The sequence below is a fragment of the Schistocerca cancellata genome, chromosome 10 (assembly GCF_023864275.1).
Source record: "Schistocerca cancellata isolate TAMUIC-IGC-003103 chromosome 10, iqSchCanc2.1, whole genome shotgun sequence".
Taxonomy (NCBI): domain Eukaryota; kingdom Metazoa; phylum Arthropoda; class Insecta; order Orthoptera; family Acrididae; genus Schistocerca; species Schistocerca cancellata.
The window spans coordinates 6,170,001-6,197,034 of NC_064635.1; the positions used below are offsets into that span (position 1 = coordinate 6,170,001).

At 43.4% G+C, this 27,034-nt stretch overlaps 1 protein-coding gene across 1 annotated transcript in view; it reads left to right on the forward strand.

Moving 5' to 3' along the window:
* The window catches only part of LOC126106616 (acid phosphatase type 7), a 93,471-nt gene that overhangs the window by 37,027 nt on the left and 29,410 nt on the right, over positions 1–27,034 (forward strand). The window contains exon 6 of the mRNA XM_049912966.1: positions 1,621–1,763. Coding sequence (XP_049768923.1) covers positions 1,621–1,763 — 143 coding nt within the window. The remainder of the gene's footprint in view (positions 1–1,620; positions 1,764–27,034) is intronic.

Genomic DNA, 27,034 nt, shown 5'->3' on the forward strand with positions numbered 1-27,034 from the left:
CATTTAGGCTTTTACTGGTTGTAGATGTTCAACAGTAAACTATTGTAGCAATATGTGGAGGTTTGCCTGAAACATATTTATGATGCTTATTGAAGGTTAATCAATAGTGCACGGGCCATATAACTGTGTAATATTGGGCGGTTGTGAACAGTGAAAGTAAAAGACTGTGAATCGCAACTGTGCATCTGTTGGCTGCATTATTTACAGTTGTCAGTGTCCAAATTACAAACCCCATTTTTCAACCACTGTAGCAATTCAGTACTTTGACACTGAGGGCAGCAAACAAAGAAACAAAGTAGGTGAACCACTACAAGGGTCAGCACCAATGGTCACATGTTTGTTTGACTTACGGGAGAGCATCACAGAAATGTCAGTAAACCCGAGTTGCTAGACTTTAACTATCAGTTAAACCCTATTCATGACGTTTTAAGAACCAGTGGTGAGTGTAGAAGTGAGAGATGTCACCAGCTCTGTACATACCATTTCCACGGACACTACAGAGGCAAAATTTGACTAATTAAAGCACGCACAGGGGCAACACTGCATCCACACGATGTCCCTGATTTATGGCTTTTAGAATATTGTGAGTAAAATGTGAGTTGGGTTTCATATGACAGATGTTTTTGTCATTCTGTTTGAGATACCTTGTCACACTTGATGGCAAAGTACATTCCAGGATTTCTAAAACAGATTGGTGGCAATGGTACTGAACAGTAGTTTTGTGGATCACTTCTGCTACCACTCTTGTAGACAGATGTGACCTGTGCTCTCTCCCAATCACTTGACACAGTTTTTAGTGCAAAGCATGTTTTGTATTTAAAATTGGAGCTTACTCAATTGAGAAAAAATTCTGTACAGAATATGACAGAGATTCCATCAGAACATGCAGCCTTGTTTAATTTTAGCAATTTCAGCTACTTACGGACACCACTAACACTAACATCTATACAGCTTTAATACTGTTTGTCTTTATGACAGCTAATTGTGGCCTGGTAGATTTGAAAGCTATTGCTTTTTTAGTTACACTGAATAACTGCAAGAAGGGAATTACATAAATTATAACTTAAGACTGGACAAAATATAGGACCAGCTGACATGACAAGCAAACGGTAGCAAAAATGTAGACTGAAAAGCTCACACCTGTAGTAGCACCCATTCATCCGTGGCTAAATAATAATACTCTCTCTCTGTTAATTCATTTGTGACCCTTTCGTCTTATGTGTTCACTGTATACTTCATTTTTAGGGTTCTGTATCTCAGTCGGTAAAAACAGGACCCTTGTAGGATCATTTTATTGTTATGTCTCCATTTCCTCAGGAATGCTCAGAGGCATAAAGTTGAAATTTCCGAAATCTACAGTCCCTTGGCAGTGTAAAACATTTAAGCTTATAAGTCTATGCAGTCAACAGGTATGTCCATTGATGTCACATATTTTGATACTCACAGACTCGCACATCAAAACCTGTAGATGAACTGTCTATATACTTACGTTAGTACGGGTTCCTCATAGTGTGAGTCCTACTTGCTCTTGTGCGGTGTTTTTCCTAATAGTGTGTATTTTTACTATTTTTATTTTACTTAATTTTATCATTGTTGACTGAGTTACGGCTTTGGTTCTAGGAAGCTAATCGTCCAGAGAATCGTGCTGTGCGCCCGTGGATAGTTGTCTACGGCCACCGTCCCATGTACTGCTCCAACAACAACACTGATGACTGCACATTTTATGGAACATTAACACGCATTGGTCTTCCCGTAGTCAAATGGTGAGTTTTCTTCCTTCAGCTGGCAGCCTTGGCATTTCTATTATTTTGCATTAAATCTTTTTTGTCTCGGATAACTTTAATCTTGCTTCAGATATGAGTAATCTCTTTCTACTTAGGTGAATAGTGACCAACTCTCTCATATGAAGACAAGCATATTTTTGCAACTTCATTGATCATTAAGATCTAGGCATCAACTCATTTTTTCTTTCTTTCTTACTTTCTTTTTTTTAAATTTTATTGAAGTATTCTTTGCATGAGAATAGTGAATCTCTGAGAGATAAGATTCTGCGTCTTATTTTTGTAGAACAGAAAATTAAATTGAATATAACAACCTCTGTGCCGTGTAAATGCTAGGGATTTTGTGATGAAGAGTCTTGATTGAGTGTTAGATTCTACAAAGGTCTAAATATCTATTACACTAAAAAGAATGTTATACCACTGAAATTCATTCAGCTTGATTTATAGTCTGATGAAGCATCACTCGTGTCAGCTACACAGACTTGCATCGAGAGTGTTGTTAACATATTGCTTACCTTTGCAGTCCAAATTTGTATAGATGTTGGCCTCAACAACTCAAAAATTGTGACATTTAACGAAATTTTCATATTATTTCTCATGGGTTTGTAAGAGAGATACAGTATTGAATTTGTCTCGTACAGATCGCATATTACAGTGGGAAAAAAGATCATTTTTGATAATAAATGAAGTTACAGAAATGCATTCGTCATTGTTTTATGAGCCAATGTCCATTGTTTGTTTACATGAAAAGAGGTTACAAATACCTTTCGTGAGTCTGAAGTAATTTGAGACGAGACTGCTAGACACCTAATCCTTTGTGTATATAAAAGAAACCCAACGCCAAGTTGTGCAACTCTAGTTTTTCCAGTAAATGGAAAATCCTTACATATACTCGTGTACCTCTATAGACAGGTGATATTGTATGGAAACTGTTCTTTTGTATTTGCCTGTGCAGTAAACTAAAATTAAGTAACTGGATCAAAATGTGAACAGTAAAGAGCTGTTTAACAATTAACAGTACGGTCAGCCCTCACATCTCCCATTTGAGGAAAGCTTTTGGAAGTGAGCCGAGCCAGTAGATATTGAAAGAATCCATATAGTTTCGTTACATAGCCAGTGATACCCAAAGTTGTTTATGGAAAACTGATAAGGTTGCAATGAAAATCAAAAATTTAGAATGAGGAAAAGGTAAAATGGAATAGCAGAAGTGCCGACTCGTGTGTTATTTGGTCAGTTTTTACATTCATGCCTTCTTTTTAAACTTATTGATTTATTATTATTATTATTATTATTATTACTATTACTTTCTTTAGTTATGTCATCTGACTGAGTTGATGTCTCCGAGTAGCACTTGCACAATACGCCCTCAGTTACTCGTTGGATACATTCCAATGTTAGTCTTTCCTTACAGTTCTTACCTTCTACAGTTCCCCGTAGTACCATGGAAATGATTCCCTGATGTCTTAAAACTTGTTCTGTCATCCTGTCCCCCCTCCTTGTCAGTGTTTCCCATGTACTTCTGTCCGCACCAGTACTGCAGAGACCTCCCCCCACCCCCCTCCCTCCACCATCAGCCCACCTACTTTTCAGGATGCTTCTGTAGCACCACATCTCGAACGCTTCAGTTCTCTTCTTATCTTCCCACAAAGTCCATGATTCACTTCTGTACAACACTGTCCTCCATACTAGTAGACTTAAGGGAATGCCCTCTTTGCCTATGCTAGTCTGCTTTTTATGTCCTCCTTGCTTCATCTGTCATAAATTATTTTGCTTCATGGCAACAATTCTTTCAGTTTTTTGTGCTTCATGGTCTCTAATTTTGATGTAAATTTCATCACTAATCTCATTTCTGCTACTCCTCAACACTTTTGGCTTTCTTCAGTTCATTCAAATTCCATATTCTGTGCACTGTGACCTGTTCATTTTGTACAGTATGTCCTTTCTTGCTCCCACTGAGGATAGAAATGTCATCAGTTATATCCTTTCATCCTGAATGTTAATAACATGCCTAAACCTATCTTTTATTTCTGTCACTGCTGCTTCAATGTACAGATTGATCAATAGGTGAGAAAGGCTGCATCCTTGTCTTCAATCCTTTTTAATCCAAGCAGTTCTATCTTTTTCTCTGTTGTGACTCGCCGATCTTTCAAAGTGCCGCTGCGCAGTTACGCGCGTCCTCTACATGCGGCGCTGTCTGCCAGCCATGCAGCAGCAGCGCCACCTAAGCGGCCGGCCAGCCAGCCAGCCAGCCAGCCAGCGGCCGCTAGACTCGGACTCAGTTATGATTTGACTGTTAAAGTGTACACCCGTCTTACTCTGTTTACTTGATCTGTGACTTTCATGTGTTGCGTCTTCCTTGAAATATTTGTTCAACATGAAGTTATAACAATTGGTGACGAGGTAGTGATTTTTCTTTTCCATCATTGACCCACGTTTCCATGGCTACTTTAGAGCAACTATTGCAAGGTCTCATAGAACAGCAAATGCTTCTCACAAATGCGATTCGTGATTTTATCGCGGCATCAAATGCGGGGCGTTTCTCGTCGTTGGCTATACCTCCTTTTCCTCCTTACGACGAGACGGCCAAAGACTGGTCTGATTACGAAAAACGTGTTCGACAGCACTTCTTGGCATTTCATGTCGCGGACGAACAAACATGTAAGTCTCTGTTCCTTTCATGGATTTCACCTCAAATGTATCGGTTGTTGTCGCAATTGGCTCCTCTGAAAGCTCCTGCGTCTTTGTCCTTTGCTGAAATGTGCTCACTTCTGCCTGTCTATTTTCAAAAGCAAATGCATGTGGTAGCCTCTTGTGTTGTCTTTTACCGTTGTCAAAAGCAACCGAATCAATCCTATCGCACTTGGGCTGCTGAACTTCATGGCCTCAGTAGAAAGTGTCAATTTGTTACTGAAGTTCACAAAGAATCCTATGCGACTCCATGGTACGGGATGCTATTATCCGATCGGCACCCGACAAAGAAGTTAGGCAACGTGCCCTCCAGTTGGCAAATCCGACTCTAGATGAAGTCCTATCCATCGCTCAGTCTTTTAAAATTTCTCGCGCTGCTGGACTGCAAATAAAGGCATAGGGCGACGTCGGGGAAATACAACCTCTGTGCGATGTTGACGAAGCGTGTGGCATGTTCCCGCCGGCCGACGTGTCCACAGTACGCTCCCAAGCGCAACCTCAGCCTAACCGTGAACAAACTTCTAAGAAACTGCAGCAAAACCCACAGCAACTTCCTTCATGTCCGCGCTGTTTTACGAAACATTCATGAGAAGATTGTCCACAATGTTGGGCCGTGTGTCACAAATGCAAAAAAAAAAGTCATGTGTCATCCGTTTGCAAATCCAACCACATACATGATGTTCATGCACATGACGCTGATTCTGCTTCTGTGTTGTCTGTCAATTGCACTTCTTCCCTTTCAGGGAAGTTATTCCTCACTGTCCAAATACTTGGTCGAGATGGTCGCATGCAGGTGGATACTGGTTCTGCTGCCACTATCATCAATTCTCAGACGTATCTTCAGTTGGGTTCTCCAATCCTGTCACCTGTCACTAGGCAATTACGGACTTACAATAAACAGAAGATTTCTCTCTTGGGACAATTTGATGCTGAGGTATCTTACAAATCTGTCGTTCGCACTGTTCCAATATTTGTGGTCGACCATAGTAACGCGGAGAATCTTTTTGGTTTTGATGCCTTTCGCATTTTTGGGTTCTCCATAGATGACTCTGTCAATATCATCTCTGATGCTATTTCTTATGCTCAATTGGATGCCTTGTCGACGACATTTTTGTCCCTTTTTTCTCCTGGGTTAGGACGTGCAAACGACTTTGAAGCTCATATCACGTTCAAACCCACTGCTCGGCCTAAGTTTTTGCGGGCTCGGCCCATTCCTGTGGCCCTTCGTGATCAGGTCAAACGGGAGCTGGATCATCTCACTGCTTAAGGGGTCTTGCTTCCTGTCACTTCCAGTGAATGGGCCTCTCCTGTCGTCGTCGTTGCTAAGCCAAATGGTGATACTTGTCTCTGTGGCGATTTCAAAGCCACTGTAAATGCTCAATGCCTTATCGACACTTACCCTATGCCTTGACCTGAAGAATTGTTCACTAAACTTGCTGGAGGCCAGTATTTTTCTAAACTTTACCTGTCAGAAGCCTGTAATCAACTTCCTCTCGACGCTGCTTCCCGGCAGTTTCTGGTCCTTAACACGCCCTTCGGCCTCTTATCAATACCAACGATTGCCATTCAGGGTTGTCAGCGCCCCTGCTCTCTTTCAGTGATTCTTGGAACAATTATTGCTCACTGTCCCTGGGTGTATAAATTACCAGGACGACATTGTTGTCACTGGCTCCACCACTGACGAACATCTTCAAAATCTCTGCACACTTTTTCATGTCTTACAGAGTGCTGGTCTTAAGTGTAATCTTCAGAAATCAAAATTTTTTCAGGCATCTATCACGTACTTGGGGTTTCAACACTCTCGAGATGGTATTCATCCGCCTCAGCAAACTGTCGCTGCGATCGATGCCCTTCTTCACTCTGCATCTGTTAAGGAACTGCAGGCCTTCTTGGGGAAAATAGCATACTATCACAAGTATCTACCGTCTGCTGCTTCGGTGGCTCAGCCATTGCATCACCTGTTGCATAAAAACGTGCCTTTTCACTGGTCTGCGTCATGTGATGCGGCTTTCCAGAAATTGAAGACTATGCTGAAACAGGCTCCGTGTCTGGCTACTTACCAACCTGGCCAACATCTTGTTCTTGCCACAGACGCCTCTCAATACGGGGTCGGTGCAGTCCTTGCGCACCATTTTTCTGATGGTTCTGAACAACCCATTGCTTATGCCTCCAAAACACTCACGGATGCCCAACGAAAGTATTCTCAAATTGAAAAAGAAGCTTTGGCCATTATTTATGCTCTTCATAAGTTTGGTGTTTTTCTCTATGGATCCAAATTTCATCTTGTTATGGATCACAAACCACTTGTTTCCTTGTGTCATCCATCAACGTCACTTCCCGACAAGGCTGCACACCGCCTCCAGCGTTGGGCTCTTTACTTGTCTCGTTTCAATTATGAGATTCATTTCCGGCCATCGGCTCAACATGCGAATGCTGATGCACTGTCTCGCCTTCCCATTGGTCCTGATCTGGCATTCAATAGAGATGAACTTTTGTGTTTCCACCTGGATGTTGCCGAGCAGCAGGTTGTGGACGGGTTCCCCATCACCGGGGACTGGCTGGCAGCTGCTACGGGTTCTGACCCTACCCTCTCCCGGGTTTTACACTGTATTCAGAAGGGTTTGCCAGATCGTCCCTCTGCGAAGACTTCTGACCCGTTGTGGAACTACTATGCTTTGCGTTACCACCTCACGGCTAGGGATGGTGTTCTCCTCCTTTGCACCAAAACTGCTTCGCCGCGTGTTGTGGTACCTGCGTCTTAGCGTGCTTCGGTCTTGCGCCTCCTTCACCAAGGGCTCTGGGGTGTCTCTCGCACAAAATCTCTGGTGTGCCGTCATGTGTACTGGCCCGGCATCGACTCTGAAAGCGCAGACACGCTCGCTGCCTGCGGCCCTCGGGCGTCAGAGGCCGCCGCCCGGAAGTCATCTTTGTCCCCGTGGCCTTCGCGTGAGAAGCCCTGGGAGTGTATTCGTTCTGACTTCACGGGACATTTTTTAGGTACTTATTGGCTTCTCGTTATTGACGCCTACTTTAACTTTCCTTTCATTGTCCGTTGCATGTCGCCTACCACCGCGGCAACCGACAATGCTCTAGGTCGCATTTTCTCTTTGGAAGGCCTTCCCTCTACTCTTGTTACTGATAATGGTCTGCAATTTGCTTCTTCCGATTTTGTGGATTTTTGTGCCCGTCACGGTGTCATACATGTCACGGCCCCTCCGTTCCATCCACAGTCAAACAGCAAGGGTGAATGACTGGTCCGCACATTTAAGGCTCATATGAGGAAACTCCTGACTTCTTTTGCTGCTGATGATGCGCTTTTCCAATTTCTGGTTTCTTACTGTTTCACCCCCACGGGCGGTCACATCCCGGCTGAGCTCTTACATAGCCGACAGCCCCGAATGCTACGTCATCTTCTGCGGCCTTCCATCTCACGGCTGCGGGTGCCTTTGCTCGGCCGGTTCGCCGCCGACACCCTCGTATGGGTACGGGGATACGGCAGGCGGCCAAAATGGAGTCCTGGCCGCATCTTACGGCACCGTGGCCGACGCCTGTATGAAATCCAGACGGACACGGGTGTTGCAGTGCGGCATTCGGACCAGCTTCGGCCTCGTGTGCCGGCAACGCCTGTTCAGGATGCCGCTACACCACCTTCGGCTCTACCTGACGCTCGGGATACTGGAATCTCTCATCACTCACAATGCAGTCCTCTCACCATCATATCGGTGCCAGCACAAGAACTGACCCCACCAGGAGACGTGCCCATGCAGGAACCAGGTGACCGTCACCTGTCAGAGCAACTCTACTCGCCTCCTTCTCCTACGGACGCTGACACATCACCCGTGTCTCCTGTTATAACAACCGGACTTGCTGCAACGGGCAGATTGGTGCACGGGGCCCCAGCAGATTCGACCCCCAAGTCTCCTGTCATCTCGACCCGTTATTATCGGGGACACTTCCGTCCGTACGGGAAGCCTCCTCCTCGAGACTTTACGGCCAGTCAAACGACACCTATGGACTTGAGCAATCTACAGGCCACCTCCGTGAAGACCTGTGCAAAAACTTCGAAGGAGGGAAAAGTGACGTGACCCGCCGATCTTTCAAAGTGCCGCCGCGCAGTTGTGCGCGTCCTCTACATGCGGCGCTGTCTGCCAGCCGTGCAGCAGCAGCGCCACCTAAGCGGCCAGCCGGCCGGCGGCCGCTAGACTCGGACTCGGTTACGATTTGACTGTCAAAGTGTACACACGTCTTGCTCAGTTTACTTGATCTGTGACTTTCATGTATTGCGTCTTCCCCGAATTTATTTGTTCAACTTGAAGTTATAACAGTCTCCCAATCTTATTGTTCCCTCGCGGTTCCTACACATTTTGCTTATTACCCGTGTTTCTTATTTTCTTCAGAATTTACATCATCCTGCACCGTGTTACATTGTCAAACACTTTCTCTATGTCGATAAGTCCTATGAAGGCATCTTGATTTTTCTTCCGTTATCAAGCGCATTATCAGAACTGTCTCTGTGGTGCCTTTATCGTGTCTAAAGTCAAACTGATTATCAATTAATAGATCGTCAGTTTTCTCTTCCACTCTTCTGTGTATTGTTCATGTTTGCAACTTTGATGCATAAGCTAATTGTACAATAATTTTCACAGTTACCTGTCCTTACTATCTTCTGGATTGGGTAGCTGATATTTTTCCACCAGTCCCACATGTTCCACACGTCAGTTTGCATAATTTGAGAAGTTCTGAAGGAATATTTCTTCCCCCTTTCCACATATCTGCCCTATCATCTGTATTTAACAATGGAATTCTTCTTGCATTATTAATTTCACTCCTTTGCTTTTAGTTCTGCTGAATATTTTTTGACTTTTCTGTATGCTGAATCTGTCCTTACTACAACCTTTCTTCTCTCCACATTTTTCTCACAACCATTTTGCCCCGGCTTCCCTGCACTTCGTATACATTTCATTCCTCAGTGACTTGAATTTCTGTATTCCTGTCAGTTACTGAGTATTTTCAAACTTCGTTCTTTTGCCAATCAGTTGAAGTACTTATCCTGTTATCTGGGATTTCCTCACTGTTGTCTTCCTTGCATGTGTATTTGTCTGTGAATGCACTTTTTAGAGATGTCCATTTCTCTTCAACTGAATTGCCTACTGTGGTGTTCATTAACACACCACACACACTCTTAGATAACCTTAAACGTAACCATTCCTCAGTACTTCGGTATCCCACTTCTTTCCACACTGACTATTTTGAACTTCACTCTACTCTTCATTGTTACTAACTTGCAATAAGGGTCTATATCTGCTCCTGCACGTGCCTTACAGTCAAACATCTGATTTTATAATATCTGTTGGGCTGCCTCCTCTTTTAACAATGTATTCTGTATTATTTGCTGAAACTTACTGCAGAGCTGTATTAGTCCTTGTCCTCTGTCATTGCCACTACTGATCCCAAATTCTCCCATAACCCTGTCTTCTATTGTCACCTACTACCGAATTCCAGTCACCCATGATTGTTAGGTTTTCATCTCCATTTATGTGCTGAATTTCACATTCAGTATTATGGAAAGAATAGTTGCTACTCATCATGTAGTGGAGATGCTCATTCACAGATAGGCACAACAAAAAGATTGTCAGAAAGTGAACTTTTGGCCAACAAGGCCTTTGGCAGATATAGACAACATATATATACACATTCATGCAAACGCAACTCAGTAGCTAGAGACTGTGTGTGTGTGTGTGTGTGTGTGTGTGTGTGTGTGTGTGTGTGTGTGTGTGTGTGTGTGTTTGTCTATATCTGATGAAGGCCCTGTTGGCAGAAATCTCAGGTTCTGACAGTCTTTTTCTTGTGCCTACCTGCGACTCAGAGAGGTGGTGAGTAGCAAGTATACTTTTCATAATATTATTATAATCCTTTCTGGGTTCTCGATTGTTTGACATTCAGTATCCTCATGTACTTTCTCCATCTCTTCATCTTCTGCTTGTGATGTTGGTATGTGTACTAGAACTACTGTTGGTGCTTATTTGCTGTCAGTTCTGATGGAAAAATATAACCTGTGGTGTAGGGGTAGCATCTTTGATTAGCTATCAAAACGTCATCTGTCCCGGGTTTGAATCCCCCATTGCGGTGTAAGAAGTCACCCACATTCTGCCAACAGCCTTGTCAAGAGGGCAGAGAAGCGGACAGAGGTTCAGGGCACTCTCTGGTCCTAGGAGTGGAAAACTGCCCCTAAAGGCGGAAGAATCAGCAATGATCAGTAGCATAAGGGAATGGGAACCACTGCATTAAAGACATGTAGCGTGTATCCACAGGACATGTAGCCTGTGATTGAAAAAGTGTCATGATGATCTCTATTGGCAAAAGGTTCTGGAGTAGCTCCCTTCAGATCTCCATGAGGGGACTGCCAAGGAGGAGGTGACCGTGGGAAAAAGACTGCATAATCAACAAAAGGATAACGTCAAAAATTCGGGGCGTGGAATGTCAGAAGCTTGAACATGGTAGGAAAACTAGAAAATCTAAAGGGGGGAAATGCAAAGGCTCAGTGTAGATATAGTAGGGGTCAATGAAGTGAACTGCAAAGAAGACAAGGATTTCAGGTGAGATGAGTATAGGGTAATATCGACAGCAGCAGAAAATGGTATAATAAGAGGAGGATTTGTTATGAACAGGAAGATAGGGCAGACAGTGTGTTACTATGAATGATTCAGTTATAGAGTTGTTCTTATCAGAATCGACAGCAAGCCAACACCAACAATGATAATTTAGATATACATGCCAATGTCGCAAGCTGAAGGTGAAGATATACAGAAAGGGTAACACAGTATGTAAAGGGAGACGAAAATCTAATAGTCATGGGTGACTGTAATACAATTGTAGGGGAAGGAGTAAAAGAAAAGGTTATAGAAGAATATGGGCTTGGGTCAAGGAATGAGAAAGGAGAAATACTAATTGGCTTCTGTACTAAATTTCAACTAGTAATAGTGAACACTCTGTTCAAGAATTACAAGAGGAGGAGATGGTATACTTGGAAAAGGCTGGATGATACTGGAAGCTTTCAGTTATATTAAATCATAGTCAGACAGATTCCAAAATCAGATAGTGGATTGTAAGGACGTATCCAGGTGCAAATATGGACTGAGACCACTCTATAGTAGTGATGAAGAGTAGGCTGAAGTTCAAGACATTAGTTGGGAAGAATCTATATACAAAGAAGTGGGATATGGGAGTACTAAGGAATGATGAGATACACTATGTGGTCAAAAGTATCCAGACACCCCAAAAAACATACATATTTCATATTAGGTGCATTGTGCTGCTACCTACTGCTGGGTACTCAATATCTGTGATCTCAGTAGTCATTAGTAGTGTTTGGATTGATATGCACATAAAACCCACGAAATATGCACCAAACCACCTCAAAATCTGCAGTTAAAATATGCTCTTACTGCCAGTATATGCCTTTAAATATGTAGCTAACATTCTTTAATCATTCATTTCTCTTAGATAAATTCTTTAAAATATGCATCTTACTTAGGAAAATTAATGAATAACCATCAAATATTTTCAATAATGCCTATAATTCAATGAATAAAATGAAGTATAACATAGGTACAGTATAAGTTAGGTAAATTCTAAAAATTAGAGTTTGTTTGAACTACCAACATTTTTTCCATATTCTCTACAAGAAATTTTTTCCTGTGGTCAGATAATACCATTTTCAATCCTAGAAATGATCGTTCAACATCACATGACACTACAGGTAAAAATTTAAGAGTAGCGACATCAGACGACGTGACATCATCTAGATTCTCGAAGTGTTTCTCTCCTTCCAGTAACTGAGCAATCTTCGGAATCGTAGGCCAACCAGGATATCTGTGAAGAACTGCATCCAATTTTCTTCTAACTTTCTGACCGATCGTACATGGCCAACTCTTGCTCTGTGTCCTGAGTCCTTTGACAAGGAGCCACTGCCTTCGTAACTTCCATGTTACAAGTCTCAAGTTCCTCAGTTAGGTCTGGAACGCCACCCAAGTGCACTCGGGTGAAAGGTAGGCTGTGTAACATGCTGGAATTCTTCAGGGCGTCCTTGGCTTTTGGTATAGTTAAATTTTCGCTATCTTCAAAGCCCTTTAGGACCTGGAACAAGAAAGTAGTAATCTAGTGAATGTGGGTTTCAAGCTGAAAACTGCTGTACAGGGAAATAAGCTTAATATTGGAATTCTATGTTGTGTTCATTTTCTTTGCTTATTCAATGTATCCAGTACTACGTACGCATCCATACCTCTTCAACTTTTCTGTGTTTGTCTGCATAATAGTTTGCAGCTGAAATCCACGTTCCCCACCTCATCAAGACTGGTTCAGGTGGCAGAGGACAGTCTGGATGAGCAGTCTTGAAAGCTCTCACTCGACTTGGTGCTTTGATGAAAACCTTCTTTGCCAAAGATGTAAGGCTGTTGGCCTCTGGTGGTGTGGCTCTGACCTATTCAACGACTCGATGGATGCCTTGAGCCAGACATGTTAGATGAACAACTTTAGGGTAAAACATCCAGAGACACTATGTGGCCTTCTGCATACATGCGGCACTATTCGTCACAGTGACCAAAACTTTGTTCTACCCATGTTTCTATTCTTCACTTCTCCATAGCATGCCTGAAAGAAAATAAAAGGATTCTGTTATAACCTTTAATTCACTAATAAATTGCGTGGATATACAAACGTAGAAACAGTAGTGGGTTTCATGCTACCAACTCCGTATCTGTCACTCAACTGCTGTGCCGTGACATGCGGCCGGCGCTGTTCATAGCTAGGTGGCGCTCCCGCGCTCAGCCGAACTGCGGAGCACCTCTATCGCCGTGTTTGCGTATTGATGTAGCGGCACTTTTAAATCTCGTGGTGCTGTCACAACACTTTTCCCCCCTTAAACAAAAAAAAAGACACTCACTTCCTTGGATAAACGGACAGTGCGGACACATCCATGGCCTTTTGGGAGACCCCGAGAAGACCCCACGGAGAAACACGAGAATATGGTCGAAAATGTCCAGGACGGAAGCTTGTGCGTGGAACGTGTCTCCTGGACGAGATGATGGGCGAAAACTCCAGAGCAGCATCCATAGGTGCCGTGGACCTGGGGGTGTGCTCCAGCGAGATGGGTCCCGGAGAAGGCGGCGTCGTGACTGGGGCCGATTCTGGCGTACTCGGAAGCGACAGCGACGTTGGCTGCAGCAACACCCACGGGAGATCGGCAGCAGCGACAGGACGGGCTTCTCGGGCTGGTGGAGGCAAAAAAAGGGGCAGTGGCACCGGCGTGGCCTCCACTCGTGGGCGCATCTGGTCGTAATGGCGAACAATCATGCCGTTGGTCCATACGTATTTCACAAAGCCGGCGGCCGCGAAGAGCCTTGACCACCCCTGGAATCCATTTAGGGCGAGATCCATACCCTCGTGCCCACACGTCGGCGCCCACCGAGTATTTTCCCACACTAGGGGACACAGTACTAGGCCTGACAGGGTGAAGCAGGTGCAGGAGAGGGCGCGGTTGGCGGCCATGCAAGAGTTCAGCAGGGCTGCGATCACCCAGAGGCGTGAAGCGATAAGAACTCAGAAATTACAACAGAGCGTCATCGGTAGAAAAATCAGTAAGGAATTTTTTCATCTGGCTTTCGAAAGTGCGGACAAGGCGCTCGACATCCCCATTCGATTGGGGATGGAAGGGCGGTGCTGTAACATGATGAATCCCTTGTCCAGTACAAAAATCACGGAAGGCCTGCGAAGAGAACTGAGGGCCGTTGTCCGTGACAATCGTGGATGGAAGACCTTCTAGCGCAAAGATTTTGGACAAAGCCAGCGTCGTTGCCGCAGTGGTGGGCGACGGACATCGAACTACAAACGGGAACTTCGAGAAGGCGTCAATCAACAGTAGCCAATAAGTGCCGAGGAAGGGGCCGGCAAAGTCAGTGTGCACCCGTTCCCATGGCTGCGCCGGATCAGGCTACGGAGAGGGCATTGTATGGGGCACAGCCAGTTGTTGAGCACACTGACCACACGCAGCGACCATGTGGGAGATGTCCGAATCGATACCGGGCCAATAACCATGCCTGCGGGCCAGGGACTTAGTCCGAGAAATTCCCCAATGGCCTTCATGCAATAGTTTGAGAACATCTTTGCGAAGAGAAGCTGGCACCACGACCCGTGGAGATGCGCCATCTGTGGCCAGAAGAACAACACCCTCATGAACAGACAGACGAAGGCGCAAGGCATGGTAGTTGCGAAGGGGATCTGATGCCCGGCCCTTGGTCCTGTCCGGCCAACCTCATTGAACAAAACCGATCACCTGATGCAGGACCGGGTCCCGCGCAGTAGCTGACGCGACCTGCGAACCTGTAAGCGGAAAACCCTCGACCGCACAACATTCTTCCTCATCAATGTGGAAACAGAGTAGTTCATCTCGATTGAAAACGGGGTCAGGGCCCATCGGCAAACGCAGCAACACGTCAGCGTTGGCGTGGTGGGCCGTGGGGCGATAGTGAATCTCATAGTGAAAACGAGACAAGTATAAGGCCCAACGTTACAGGCGGTGAGCTGCCTTATCCGGATGCGACGCCGAGGGGCTGAACAGAGAGACCAGCGGCTTGTGGTCGGTGATGAGGTGAAACTTAGAACCATACAAAAAAACGCTGAACTTTTTTAGAGCATAAATGATAGCGAGCGCCTCCTTTTCGATTTGAGAGTAAAGCCGTTGGGCATCGTTGAGGGTCTTGGAAGCATAGGCGATGGGTCGTTCCGACCCATCCTCATACCGATGGGCGAGAACAGCCCCTAGGCCATACTGTGACGCGTCAGTCGCCAGAACCAAGTGCTGACCCAGACGGAATGTGGCAAGACAAGGCGCCGACTGCAAATGAGCCTTCAGGCGGACAAAAGCCTGCTCACACTCGTCGGACAACAGAAAGGAACGTTTTTGCGTAACAGCTGATGCAGAGGATGAGCCACCGCCGCCGCGGATGGAATGAATTTGTGATAATAAGCAATCTTGCCTAGAAACGCCTGAAGTTCTTTGACCGTAGACGGCCGGGGGAGAGCGGTAATGGCCGCAACATGCTGACGTGTACCTTCACGGGACAAGTGGAAACCAAGATACACAATGGAGGGTTGGAAGAACTGTGACTTGTCCAGATTGCACTTCAACCCAGCCAAATGCAGAACCCAAAATAATGAATGCAAATTGCGAAGGTGCTCCTCAGTGGATGCCCCCGTGACAACAATGTCATCCAGGTAGTTGATGCAGCCAGGAACGGAAGCCGTGAGCTGTTTCAAAAACCGCTGAAAAATGGCCGGTGCGCTAGCGACACCAAATGGTAACCGCTGGTACTGATACAACCCACAAGGAGTGTTGATGACGAGAAATTCCTTGTAAGACGCATCCAACGGCAACTGATGGTACGCCTCCGATAAGTCAAGTTTGGAAAAGAACTGGCCCCCAGCGAGCTTGGTAAATAACTCCTCAGGATGGGGAAGAGTATAAGTGTCAATGAGGCTCTGAGCGTTGACAGTGGCTTTAAAATCGCCACACAATCGCAGACTCCCATTTGGTTTAGAAACCACCACAATTGGCGATGCCCATTCGCTGGAGGTAACAGGAAGGAGAATCCCTGAAGCTGTTAACCTATCTATCTCAACCTTTACAAGTGCACGCAACGCCATCGGAATAGGGCGAGCCTGGAAAAACTTAGGGAGAGCTGTAGGTTTAAGAGTAATGTGGGCTTCAAAATCCTTGGCACGACACAGACCAGCAGAGAACACTGACGAGAATTCAGAACACAATCCATCCAGCTGTTGATACGGAATATCCTCAGATATGAGGTGCACATCATCATCAATGGAGAACCCAAACAACTGGAAAGCATCATAACCGAACAGATTTTCAGTGCCTGCATGATCCACCACATAAAATGTGAGGGGCCGAACAACAGACTTGTAGGCAGTGGAAGCATCAAACTGGCCAACGATAGGAATTTTCTGTTTATTATAAGTTCTCAGATTTCGCGTAACTGGAGACAAGGGAGGGGAGCCCAACTCCAAATACGTGCGAGAATTAATGAGAGTTACTGCAGAGCCAGTGTCCACTTGCATGCGAATGTCTTTATCCAGAACACGAACAGTAACAAACAACTTATTTGTTTGAGAAAGCACACAGTTAACATCCATGTCCGATGCCTCGTCCTCATCGACAGGAACTTTAGGGGACTGACACACAGAAGCAATGTGGCCTTTTTTCCTACATGAATTACACGTGGCCCAACGTTTTGGACTCGCGGCCCTGTCCTGCTGTACGAAACAACGTGGACAAGAAGGAAGGGCGGAACAAACCTGTTTCTGTGGTTGCTGTTTTCGCTGCGAGCGTTGCGGCCCAACGCGACGTTGTTTACGCGAGTGAACCGCCGCCCAAGCCCGGTAAGATTGATGGGGCTGTTTACGACACCGTTAGAACGCCACGTGAGCGGCCACGACGTGGGTGTTTTTTCGGTAATAGTTAGACAATAAGTCACACATTTCTTGGAAGGACAGAGAGGCAGGTTCCCGTAGAGGGGCTAACTGAGAGAGCAGCTGATAGATCCGTGGGGAAATCCAAGATAGAAATAACGACTTAAGAAATAACGACTTACACATCGGAGCGCCGACAACGCCGAAAGCCAAGAAGTGTTGCCGCAAACGCTTCTCATAATCCTCCCAGTCTTCAGCGGCCTCGTCGTAAGGAGGGAACGGAGGCGGAGAAGAGGACAACAGATGATGAGTAAGCGACGTTGACAACGCCTGAATAGCAGCCGTCAGCTGTGTTTGTTGTTCAATGAGCGCTTGCAGAAGCTGTTCCATGTCTGCGCAGACATGAACGCACAATACTCCAACGCTGGAAAAAAAATATCCGACCTCGTCGCCAAAAAGTATTATAACCTTTAATTCACTAATAAATTGCGTGGATATACAAACGTAGAAACAATAGTGGGTTTCATGCTACCAACTCTGTATCTGTCACTCAACTGCCGTGCCGTGACATGCGGCCGGCGCCGTTCATAGCTAGGTGGCGCTCCCGCGCTCAGCCGAGCTTCGGAGCGCCTCTATCGCCGTGTTTGCGTACTGACGTAGCGGCACTTGTAAATCTCGTGGTGCTGTCACAACAGATTCTACATTTTATTATTATTATTATTATTATTATTATTATTATTTTGTTATTGGCTCAGGACATGATGTGGTAAACTAATTATTGGCTCGGGATATGATGTGGAAAACTGCACTATTATATTATCTATAATTTATTTTAAACTATTCAATGTTGGTGAAACTTAGGCAATGCTTCTTGCACCGTGCATGCGATTGTGGCATGTGTCATTCGTTCCACTTCTTTACACAGTATGAGGTGTCCTCGTGCAGCCTCGTCAGCAGAGAGTTTTCCAACTATGATGTGCGCCATATACTGACTGCAAGAATCAGTGGTTTCGTCAACAGATAGCCAGACTGGAGAATCGCCAATGTCTTTCCTAATATTCTCCAATGCCTGTAATAGAGAAACTAAGTTTAAAAAATACACATAAACATGTGGATACTAGTAGGAGACATACACACAAAAACAATTTTATAAAAATAAATATTCAAACATAATTTAAATATATTTTTCAAGTTTTTGAAAATCAAACAACTATTATTTTGGCCCATGTATATTCGAAATTATACCTATTGACTTTCACATACCTACATTCATAAAAATTACCGAAAAACCTTACCTTTTCATACAATGGGTCCATATAGTTCTTTCTGAGCGTAGACTCGAGAGCAATATCTTTACCTGTGTAATTTTTCGAGAAGGTCCTTAATCCTTCATTCTCCAGCTTATTCAAGGGGATGTTTGCTTTTATTAAAGCCTTGCAAAGATCTTCATCGAACTCATTTTTGTTATTCGTTTGCTTTGAAAATGATGAGATGAATGGTTGCTGTGAAGTTTTTAACTGTCTCTTGGTTACATTGTTTTGGTGCTGAGATGTCTTTTTATGCTCATCCAGTTGAAATTTTTTCTCACCTCTGAATCACAGCATTGGAGAAGTGAATAAATATTGTACAATTTTGTACAATTGTACAAAAATGTAAGAGAACAGTGTGTACCAGCGAGATGGTCACTCAAAAAAGTGAATTAAGACTACAGATAAGTTTCTAAAAATTGAAACTTCAATCCCCTCACAACATTTAACGTTTCTTTTTTTAATTTGCAAGAATGCCGATGGTGATTCCTGATGTTTTTTTTTGTTCCTTCCCATTTGTACGCAGAAAACATGCACGCAAATTTACAGATGAACTTAATAATTGTTTTAATTTCTTGGAAAAATTATCGAAAAAGGGGGAAAAAAAAGAATTAATCCTACCCCTTTTTCATATAGTTGGCAGAATATTATTTTTACGTCCGTTGTGAAAGCACAATCACTCCCGATCCATTTCCGTAAATTATTGGTTTTTGGTCTGGGAATATTTGTAATGTGAAGGAAATTGCAAAGAGTTGATGTGAACAGCACAGAAACACTTGTAAGAATGATTCATATTGCAAAATGCCAACAATAACTAGTAGGGCACTGTTGGCACACTGCAGAGATCAGGTGAGCGACCTGAACACGCAAATCTGCGGGCAACAAATACTGAAGCACATTTCTACTCCAGTAATCCATCTTTCAACAATGAACCGTCACAAGTCTTTAGCATCCTTATCAGAGAGACTACCTAAGTGGAAAAACAAATTTCCCTCCACAAGCTACCCACGTATACCTGAAAGGCTTTTATTCTGATGGCTCGTCCAGTATTATCTCATTTTGGAAATTTATTGGCCTAATATTGTGGGAGGTTCTTGGGTTGCCAGGGAACAAAATGAACCGCAATATGACCTCTAAACGTAAAAAATGTGCATCTTTATGGCCATTTCCTCTAAATATGACAATAATATGCTCAAACGTCAAAAATATGCAAATATATGCATTTTAAATTTGAATTTAAAGTAGCCTAGTACCTCCAAAATATCATAATTCGTAAAGATACAACACCAGGTACTGTAAAAAAATTACATGCAAAATATGCAAAATCTGAACTCCACTCATAAGACATCGTGAGAGAGCAGAAGGGGGCGCTCCACGAAACTTACAGACTTAGAATGTGGTCAGGTGATTGGGTGTCGCTTGTGTCATATGTCTGTACACGAGATTTCCATACTCCAAATCATCCCCAGGTCCACTGTTTCTCACGTGATAGTGAAGTGGAAATGTAGAGCACAAAAGCATACAGGCCGATCTCGTCTGTTGACTGACAGACACCGCCGACAGTTGAAGAGGTCATTATGTGTAATAGGCAGACATCTATCCAGCGCATCACAGGAATTCCAAACTGCATTAGGATCCACTGCTAGTACTATGACAGTTAGGCGGGAGGTGAGAAACTTGGATTTCATGGTGAGCAGCTGTTCATAAACCACACATCACGCCGGTAAATGCCAAACGACGCCTTGCTTGGTGTAAGGAGCGTAAACATTGGACGATTGAACAATGGAAAAACGTTGTGTGGAGTGACGAATCACGGTACACAATGTGGCGATCTGATGGCAGGGTGTGGGTATGAAGAATGCCTGGTGAATGTCATCTGCCAGCGTGTTTAGTGCCAACAGTAAAATTCAGAGGCAGTGTTGTTATGGTGTGCTCGTGTTTTTCATGGAGGGGGCTTGCACCCCTTGTTGTTTTGGATGGCACTAATCACAGCACAGCCCTACATTGATGTTTTAAACTCCTTCTTGCTTCCCACTGTTGAAGAGCAATTCGAGGATGGCGATTGCAGCTTTCAACACGATCGAGCACCTGTTCATAACACACAGCCGGTGGCGAACTGGTTACACGACAATAACATCCTGTAATGGCCTGGTCTGCACAGAGTCGTGACCTGAATCCTACAGAACATCTTTGGGATGTTTTGGAATGCTGACTTCGTGCCACGCCTCACCTCTCCTCAGGGCAGCACTCCATGAAGAATGGGCTGCCATTCCCCAAGAAACCTTCCAGCACCTGACTGAACATACACCTGCGAGAGTGGAAGCTTTCATCAAGTCTAAGGGTGGGTCAACACCATATTGAATTCCAGCATTACCAATGGAGGGCACCACGAACTTGTAAGTCATTTTCAGACAGGTGTCCGGATACTTTAGATCACATAGTGTACACTTGAAGTTCTCTAAGACTATAGATACAGTAGTAAGGAAAGCTCAGTTGACAGTACAGTTGAAGAGGAATAGATATCTCTAAAAAGGGCCATCACAGAATTTGGAAAGAAAAATGTAAGTACAAAGAAGGTAACTGCGAAGAAACCATGGGTGACAGAAAAAATACTGCAGTTGATCGATGAAAAGAGGAAGTACAAAAATGTTCCAGGAAACTCAGGAATACAGAAATACAAGACACTGAGGAATGAAATAAATAGGAAATGCAATCGAAATGGCTCCATGAAAAATGTGAAGAAATCCAAAAAGATATAATTGTTGGAATTAAAGACTCAGCATACAGGACAGTCAAAATAACCTTTGGTGACATTGATAGCAAGGGTGGTTATATTCCAAGTGCAATGGGAATTCCACTCTTAAATGTAAAGGAGAGAGAGTGGATAGGTGGAAAAAATACTTGAAAGCCTCTGTTAGGGGGAAGATTTGTCTAATGTGATAGAAGAAGAAACAGGAGTTGATTCAAGAAAGATAGAGAATCTAGTATTAGAATCAGAACTTAAAAGAGGTATGGAGGACTTAAGATCAAATAAGGCAGAAGGGGTAGATAACATTCCATCAGAAATTCTAAAATCATTGGTGGAAGTGGCAAAAAAATGACTGTTCATGTTGGTGTGTAGAATGTATGAGTTCGGCGACATGCCATTGGACTTTTGGAAAAATATCATGCACACAGCACCGAAGACTGTTAAGAGCTGAGAAGGGCGAGAATTATCGCACAGTCAGCATAACAGCTCATGCGTCCAAGTTGCAGATAAGAATAATGTACAGAAGAATGGAAAAGAAAATTGAGGATGTGCTAGACGACAATCAGTTTGGCTTTAGAAAAGGTAAAGGCATGAGAGAGGCAATTCTGACATTGTGGTTGATAATGGAAGCAAGACTACAGAAAAATCAAGACATATTCATAGCATTTGTCGACCTGGAAAAAGGGTTCGATAATGTAAAATGGTGGAAGATGTTCGAAATTCTGAGAAAAATAGGGGTAAGCTGTATGGGGAGATTGGTAATATATAATTTGTAAAGAGCCAAGAGGGAATAATAGAGTGGATGACCAAGAACAAAGTGCTTGGATTAAAAAGGGTGTAAGACAGGGATGTTATCTTTCACCCCTACTGTTCAATCTGTACATTGAAGAAGCAATGATGGAAATTAAAGAAAGGCTTGGGAGTGGAATTAAAATTCAAGATGAAAGGATATCAATGATACGATTCGCTGATTACATTGCTATCCTGAGTGAAACTGAAGAAGACGTAAATGATCTGCTGAATGGAATGAACAATCTAATGAGTACAGAATATGGATTGAGAGTAAATCGTAGAAAGAAGAAAGTAATGAGAAGTAGCGGAAATGAGAACAGCGAAAAACTTAACATTAGAATTGATGGTCATGAAGTTAAGGAATTCTGCTACCTAGACAGTAAAATAACCAATGATGGACGGAGTAAGGACATTAAAAGCAGACTAGCAATGGCAAAAAGGGCATTCCTGGCCAAGAGAAATCTATGAGTATCAAACATAGGCCATAATTTGAGGAAGAAATTTCTGAGAATGTACGTCTGGATTACAGCTGTGTATGGTAGTGAAACATCGACTGTGGGAAAACCGGAAAAGAAGAGACATAAGGGAATGACTTCCACGGTACTAGAGGGAGCTGTAGAGGGCAAAAACTGTAGAGCAAGACAGGGATTGGAATACATCTGGCAAATAATTGAGGACATAGGTTGCAAGTGCTACTCTGAGATGAAGAGGTTAGCACAGGAGAGGAATTCGTGACAGACCTCATCAAAACAGTCAGAAGACTGATGACCCAAAAAATTACAAATAATAACAATAATAATATAAATGGAAGGATTCCAAGGCAAGAGGGAGAAGAAGACAGGGTCAAAATGGTCTGAGGAGAGAAAAAGGATACATAGTGAAAAGATGAAAGAATACTGGAGGAAAAAGAAAGAACAACAAAGAAGGAAGCATTAAAATTGGTGCGTGGTCCTTAGATGACCCAAACAAAGAAAGAAGAAAATAAATCCTATCAGTGAGTTGCTCAAGTAACTCACTGTAAGCTTTTGTAACTAGTTTTTCACACATTTTTCACGGAGCTGAATCCGAATTTTCGCAGCTCCACCAAAATTTTAGCCCAAGGAAAAAATACAGACATTTTTACTTACAATTCAGAAATGAAGCAATTTTCAATAAAGTTGACTGTATATGAAAATGAAGAGGATAAAATTTTCCTATGATTATGTTTGAGTGAACTTCATCGACAGACCAACCGTATGTTGTGTAGCGCATGTAGAAGTTAGCATGATTTCAGGTGCCAGCACCAAAACCCAACTCCTCATCCATCAGTATGCTATGATGTGCATTCAAATGGCAAAATGAAAACTTTCGTCTCTCCCACAATTAAAAGGTTTTCAGATACCTGATGTAATTCCCACAATAACCATGTCTTTTTTAGAATATGGTAATAATAATAATAATAATAATAATAATAATAATAATAATAATATAATCAAACAATGGAAAACCCTGGATGGAACATAAGAATTTGTGACAAGGAAAGTTGCTACTCACCATGTTGCGGAGATGCTCAGTTGCAGATAGGCACGACAGACAGACACATACACAAACGCAGCTGAGGCCACGCTGAGTGGTATATTAATAATATAATATTTTTTTTTAAATCAAAAAAGTTTCATCCTCCTTGCGCTTTGTGCACCACTGCCCTCATCATCTGCAAAATGAGAATACATATGGGTATGTCATAGCTAAATAAGATTATAGATGACTAATTTTAGTTTATGTCAGATGAATACCAGGTTAATAATTATTTACTGTCCTTGTTTCAGTCTTGTGTTCCTCCTCTACTTCCAAAACAGCTGCTTTCAAGTCTAGTGAATCATGGTGGCTGACATTCGTGCAAGCTGTATCATATTTGGTACTTTTTGAGAAGGGGAGGCCTGTTTTTCAGCAGCTAAAAGAGTAGCACAGAACTCAGTTTTGCATCTGCATGCAATGGGTCAGGATAATATTGGCTGTTGGTGGCAGAAACATAACAGTTGGAAACAGACGATCCTTGGAACTCATCCAGCCTGATTCCTTGAAATTTTTATTTTTGCCAAGCCACTATTGTATCTGGCGATCCTCAGTTGTTGGCGCAGAAATGATGTTGGCAGTCATTCTGAATGCTGTTTTGTTGTAGCTTCTGTATTGAAGGTGGTTCAGAGACTTAGACCACCACACAACTCGATGAGGAATCATCCACTACAGTCTCCTTGTATTTGTTCCCATTTTGGGTTTTTCTTCAGGGTAGTGATGCATTTCACTTTACCCTGATGGTAAAGAGCAGAATTAGTGACACAGCCACTGACTAGATGCAAAAGGGAGGGGGGGATATTCTCTCAAGCAAGTTGACCAATTCCCTGAAAGTAAAACTGCTGTGGCATTTTCCACCTCCCTGGTTTCATCAATAATGTATTACTTTGCTGATTGAGGCCTGTTACAATGATGAAGAGGTGCACATCTTCCCCAACAACTATGACGGTTTACTGTGTGGAATCCAAAGATGGTGCTTTGTTGATAATCAAGGTATCAGGATCTTCCATTGCTTGCTTGGAAGCTATGCCTGCTTTGGCCAATTTGTTCATCAACATTGATATCAAATGGTCCTTGTTCTTGAAATTAGAGAGGAATATCTTGTGAGTGGCCATTGTTTCATAGAAGATTATTTGTACACAGATGTGTTTGTGGGACCTTTCCACTGAAGTAGTTGAAAATATGCTGCACAGCACCATCAGTTTCAGTGGCGTATTACCATGCAGGCCCTTCATGCCTTTGATGTGGTACTGGACATGTGCTGCGACCAAGTCAGGAACTGATTCAGTCCAATGTATTACTGGTCACCCTACTTCACTGTTATCTCACTCAGTAAGGTTCAGAACAGTCTCTCACAGCCCCAGTATATGCACACAATTCATTAGTTTCTGTCGACTGGCTGGAAGCTTGTTTTGTTGGAACAGAAACTGTGTCATAATAGCCGCCCCCCCCCCCCCCCCCACACACACACACACACAAACCAGTTGGTTTTTAAATAAAAATCTCATCATGCAGACTGAGTTTCTTTTTGGCTACAACCAGCCGCAACCCTCTTGGCTTCTGCTGCAGTTAGTATTTCACTAGTGTACTTTTTTCAACTTTCTTCATGAACCTTAACCGCAGTTTCTCGCTTCAGAAGGGCAGCTATCCCATCCTTGCTTCAAGAACATTATTCAAGGTCAATTCAAGCCGGAGTGAAGAAACTTTTCTTCAGTCATCCAGTACACTACATGTGTCATATATACATACCATCACATAGAACACACTTGTGTCACTTGAACACATAAAAAAGAAATGGAAACCCCACAATCAGGCTTTCCAGACCATGCAATAGCTGACCAACTGCTGTGTCGTGTTGTCATTCATCATCAGCACCGGTACGCAGGGGCTCAGGGCAGCACACCACATTCCTGGCCGTCTTCAGTGTTCTGACCTCGTAGCCACTACCTCCCAGTCAAGTAGCTCCTCAGTTGGAATCACAAGGCTTTGTGCACCTCAGTTCAGTCCTCCTACAAGGTAAAATTCTGTGGCAGTATTGGGAGGCAAACCCAGCTCGTCACGTTGATGACTTCGCTATAATGGTGGACATACGAACTCATTACGTATAACTGTTTTGTACATTTAAGCTGAATTTACCAACTGCATATACATTCTAAGTGACCATCTGAGGGTGAACTCATGAAAAACTACCAGTGCAGGAGACTGACACGAAGGAACAGTCTCCCCCCCACCCCACCCCTAGTCAGGAGGGGGAGGTCAGTGCCGTCTCTCAAACCTCTTCCCCCTACACTGCAACAAGTATCAACTACCAACTAATCCAATAGCATTGTGACACAAGTGGAGAATGGAATTCTACGATGGATGTGCAATTAAGTATGGCAAGGGCACAGGGATAGGTACTGAGCTGACCCGTCTCCTCAGCTTTGAACTCGGGCTAGCTTCCAACATATGCTACATACCGTGTGATTGGCCTGATGAAAAGAAGCACTATGACATATTTTGTATGAAATTTTATCCTCTTTATTTTTGTAACTAGTCAACTTTGCTGAACATTATGTTATTTCCAAATTGTAAGTGAAAAAGCCCAAAAGAATCCTGTTTTTTGTGACAATGAAAACAATCAGTTTTTGACAAAATAATTTAATTGGATGGATAAAAAATCTACTCACCAAGCGTTGACAGAACACATACAAAAAATAGGCTTGTAATTAGGCAAGCTTTTGGAGCCAGTGTCTCCTCCTTCAGGTAGAAGGGTTGAAGGGGAAGGAAGAGGGGTGAAGGAAAAGGACTGGAGAGGTCTAGGAAAAGGGGTAGATTTCACCCAGAATCGCGGGTCAGGGGAGACTTACCGCACTGGATGAGAAAGATGGTCTTTCCTTCTCATCCCGTGCGATAAGTCTCCCCTGACCTGCAGTCCTGGGTGACTTTCCTGAAATCAACCCCTTTTCCTGGACCTCTCCAGTCCTTTTCCTTCACCCCTCTTTCTTCCCCTTCAACCTTTCTGCCTGAAGACGGGTCCACTGGCACCGAAAGCTTGCATAATTACAACCCTCTTTCATGTGTGTGTTCTGCCACAGCTTAGCGAGTAGATTTTTTATCTATCCAATTTTTTGACACATTTCTCTGTCGAAATTTTGGTGGGACATATAGAAAACTTGTCAAAAAAAATTTTTCTAAGTTTTCCACTGGTTGGTGTTTCATAGCATTATTCGACCGTACATAACGAACTGTACTCCAGTTATACAATTCCATTATATCCATTACGGATTTGCTGTAGACATTGGCCTTTATTCATGTGGCCAGAAATCCTTATCTTTTTCCATTTCACTTCATTTATCCACACTAGGTATACATTGAGACTCTTCATTTCCCTTTACAGATGTTCTAACTTTTGTACTATGTGCAGATTTTATGTCTTACTTATATTCTGCCAGGACATTTTATTGCCATAAAAAGGCAAACTAAGTATTTGGCAAGTATGACATGTGAACAATGTAGGATGCAAAACTTATAGTTGAAAAAACTGTTCCTAGCTCTCAGAACCATTAGTTCTTCCCTCAGGAAAGAAAAAGGGATAGGGGGTGCCCATCATACCTTGGGTTGAGAGAGACCCACTAGTTCTGAGGAAGAGGGGAGGTAGGGACAGTTTTTTAATGTGTCTGTTGGCAGTAATTGCAGTTACC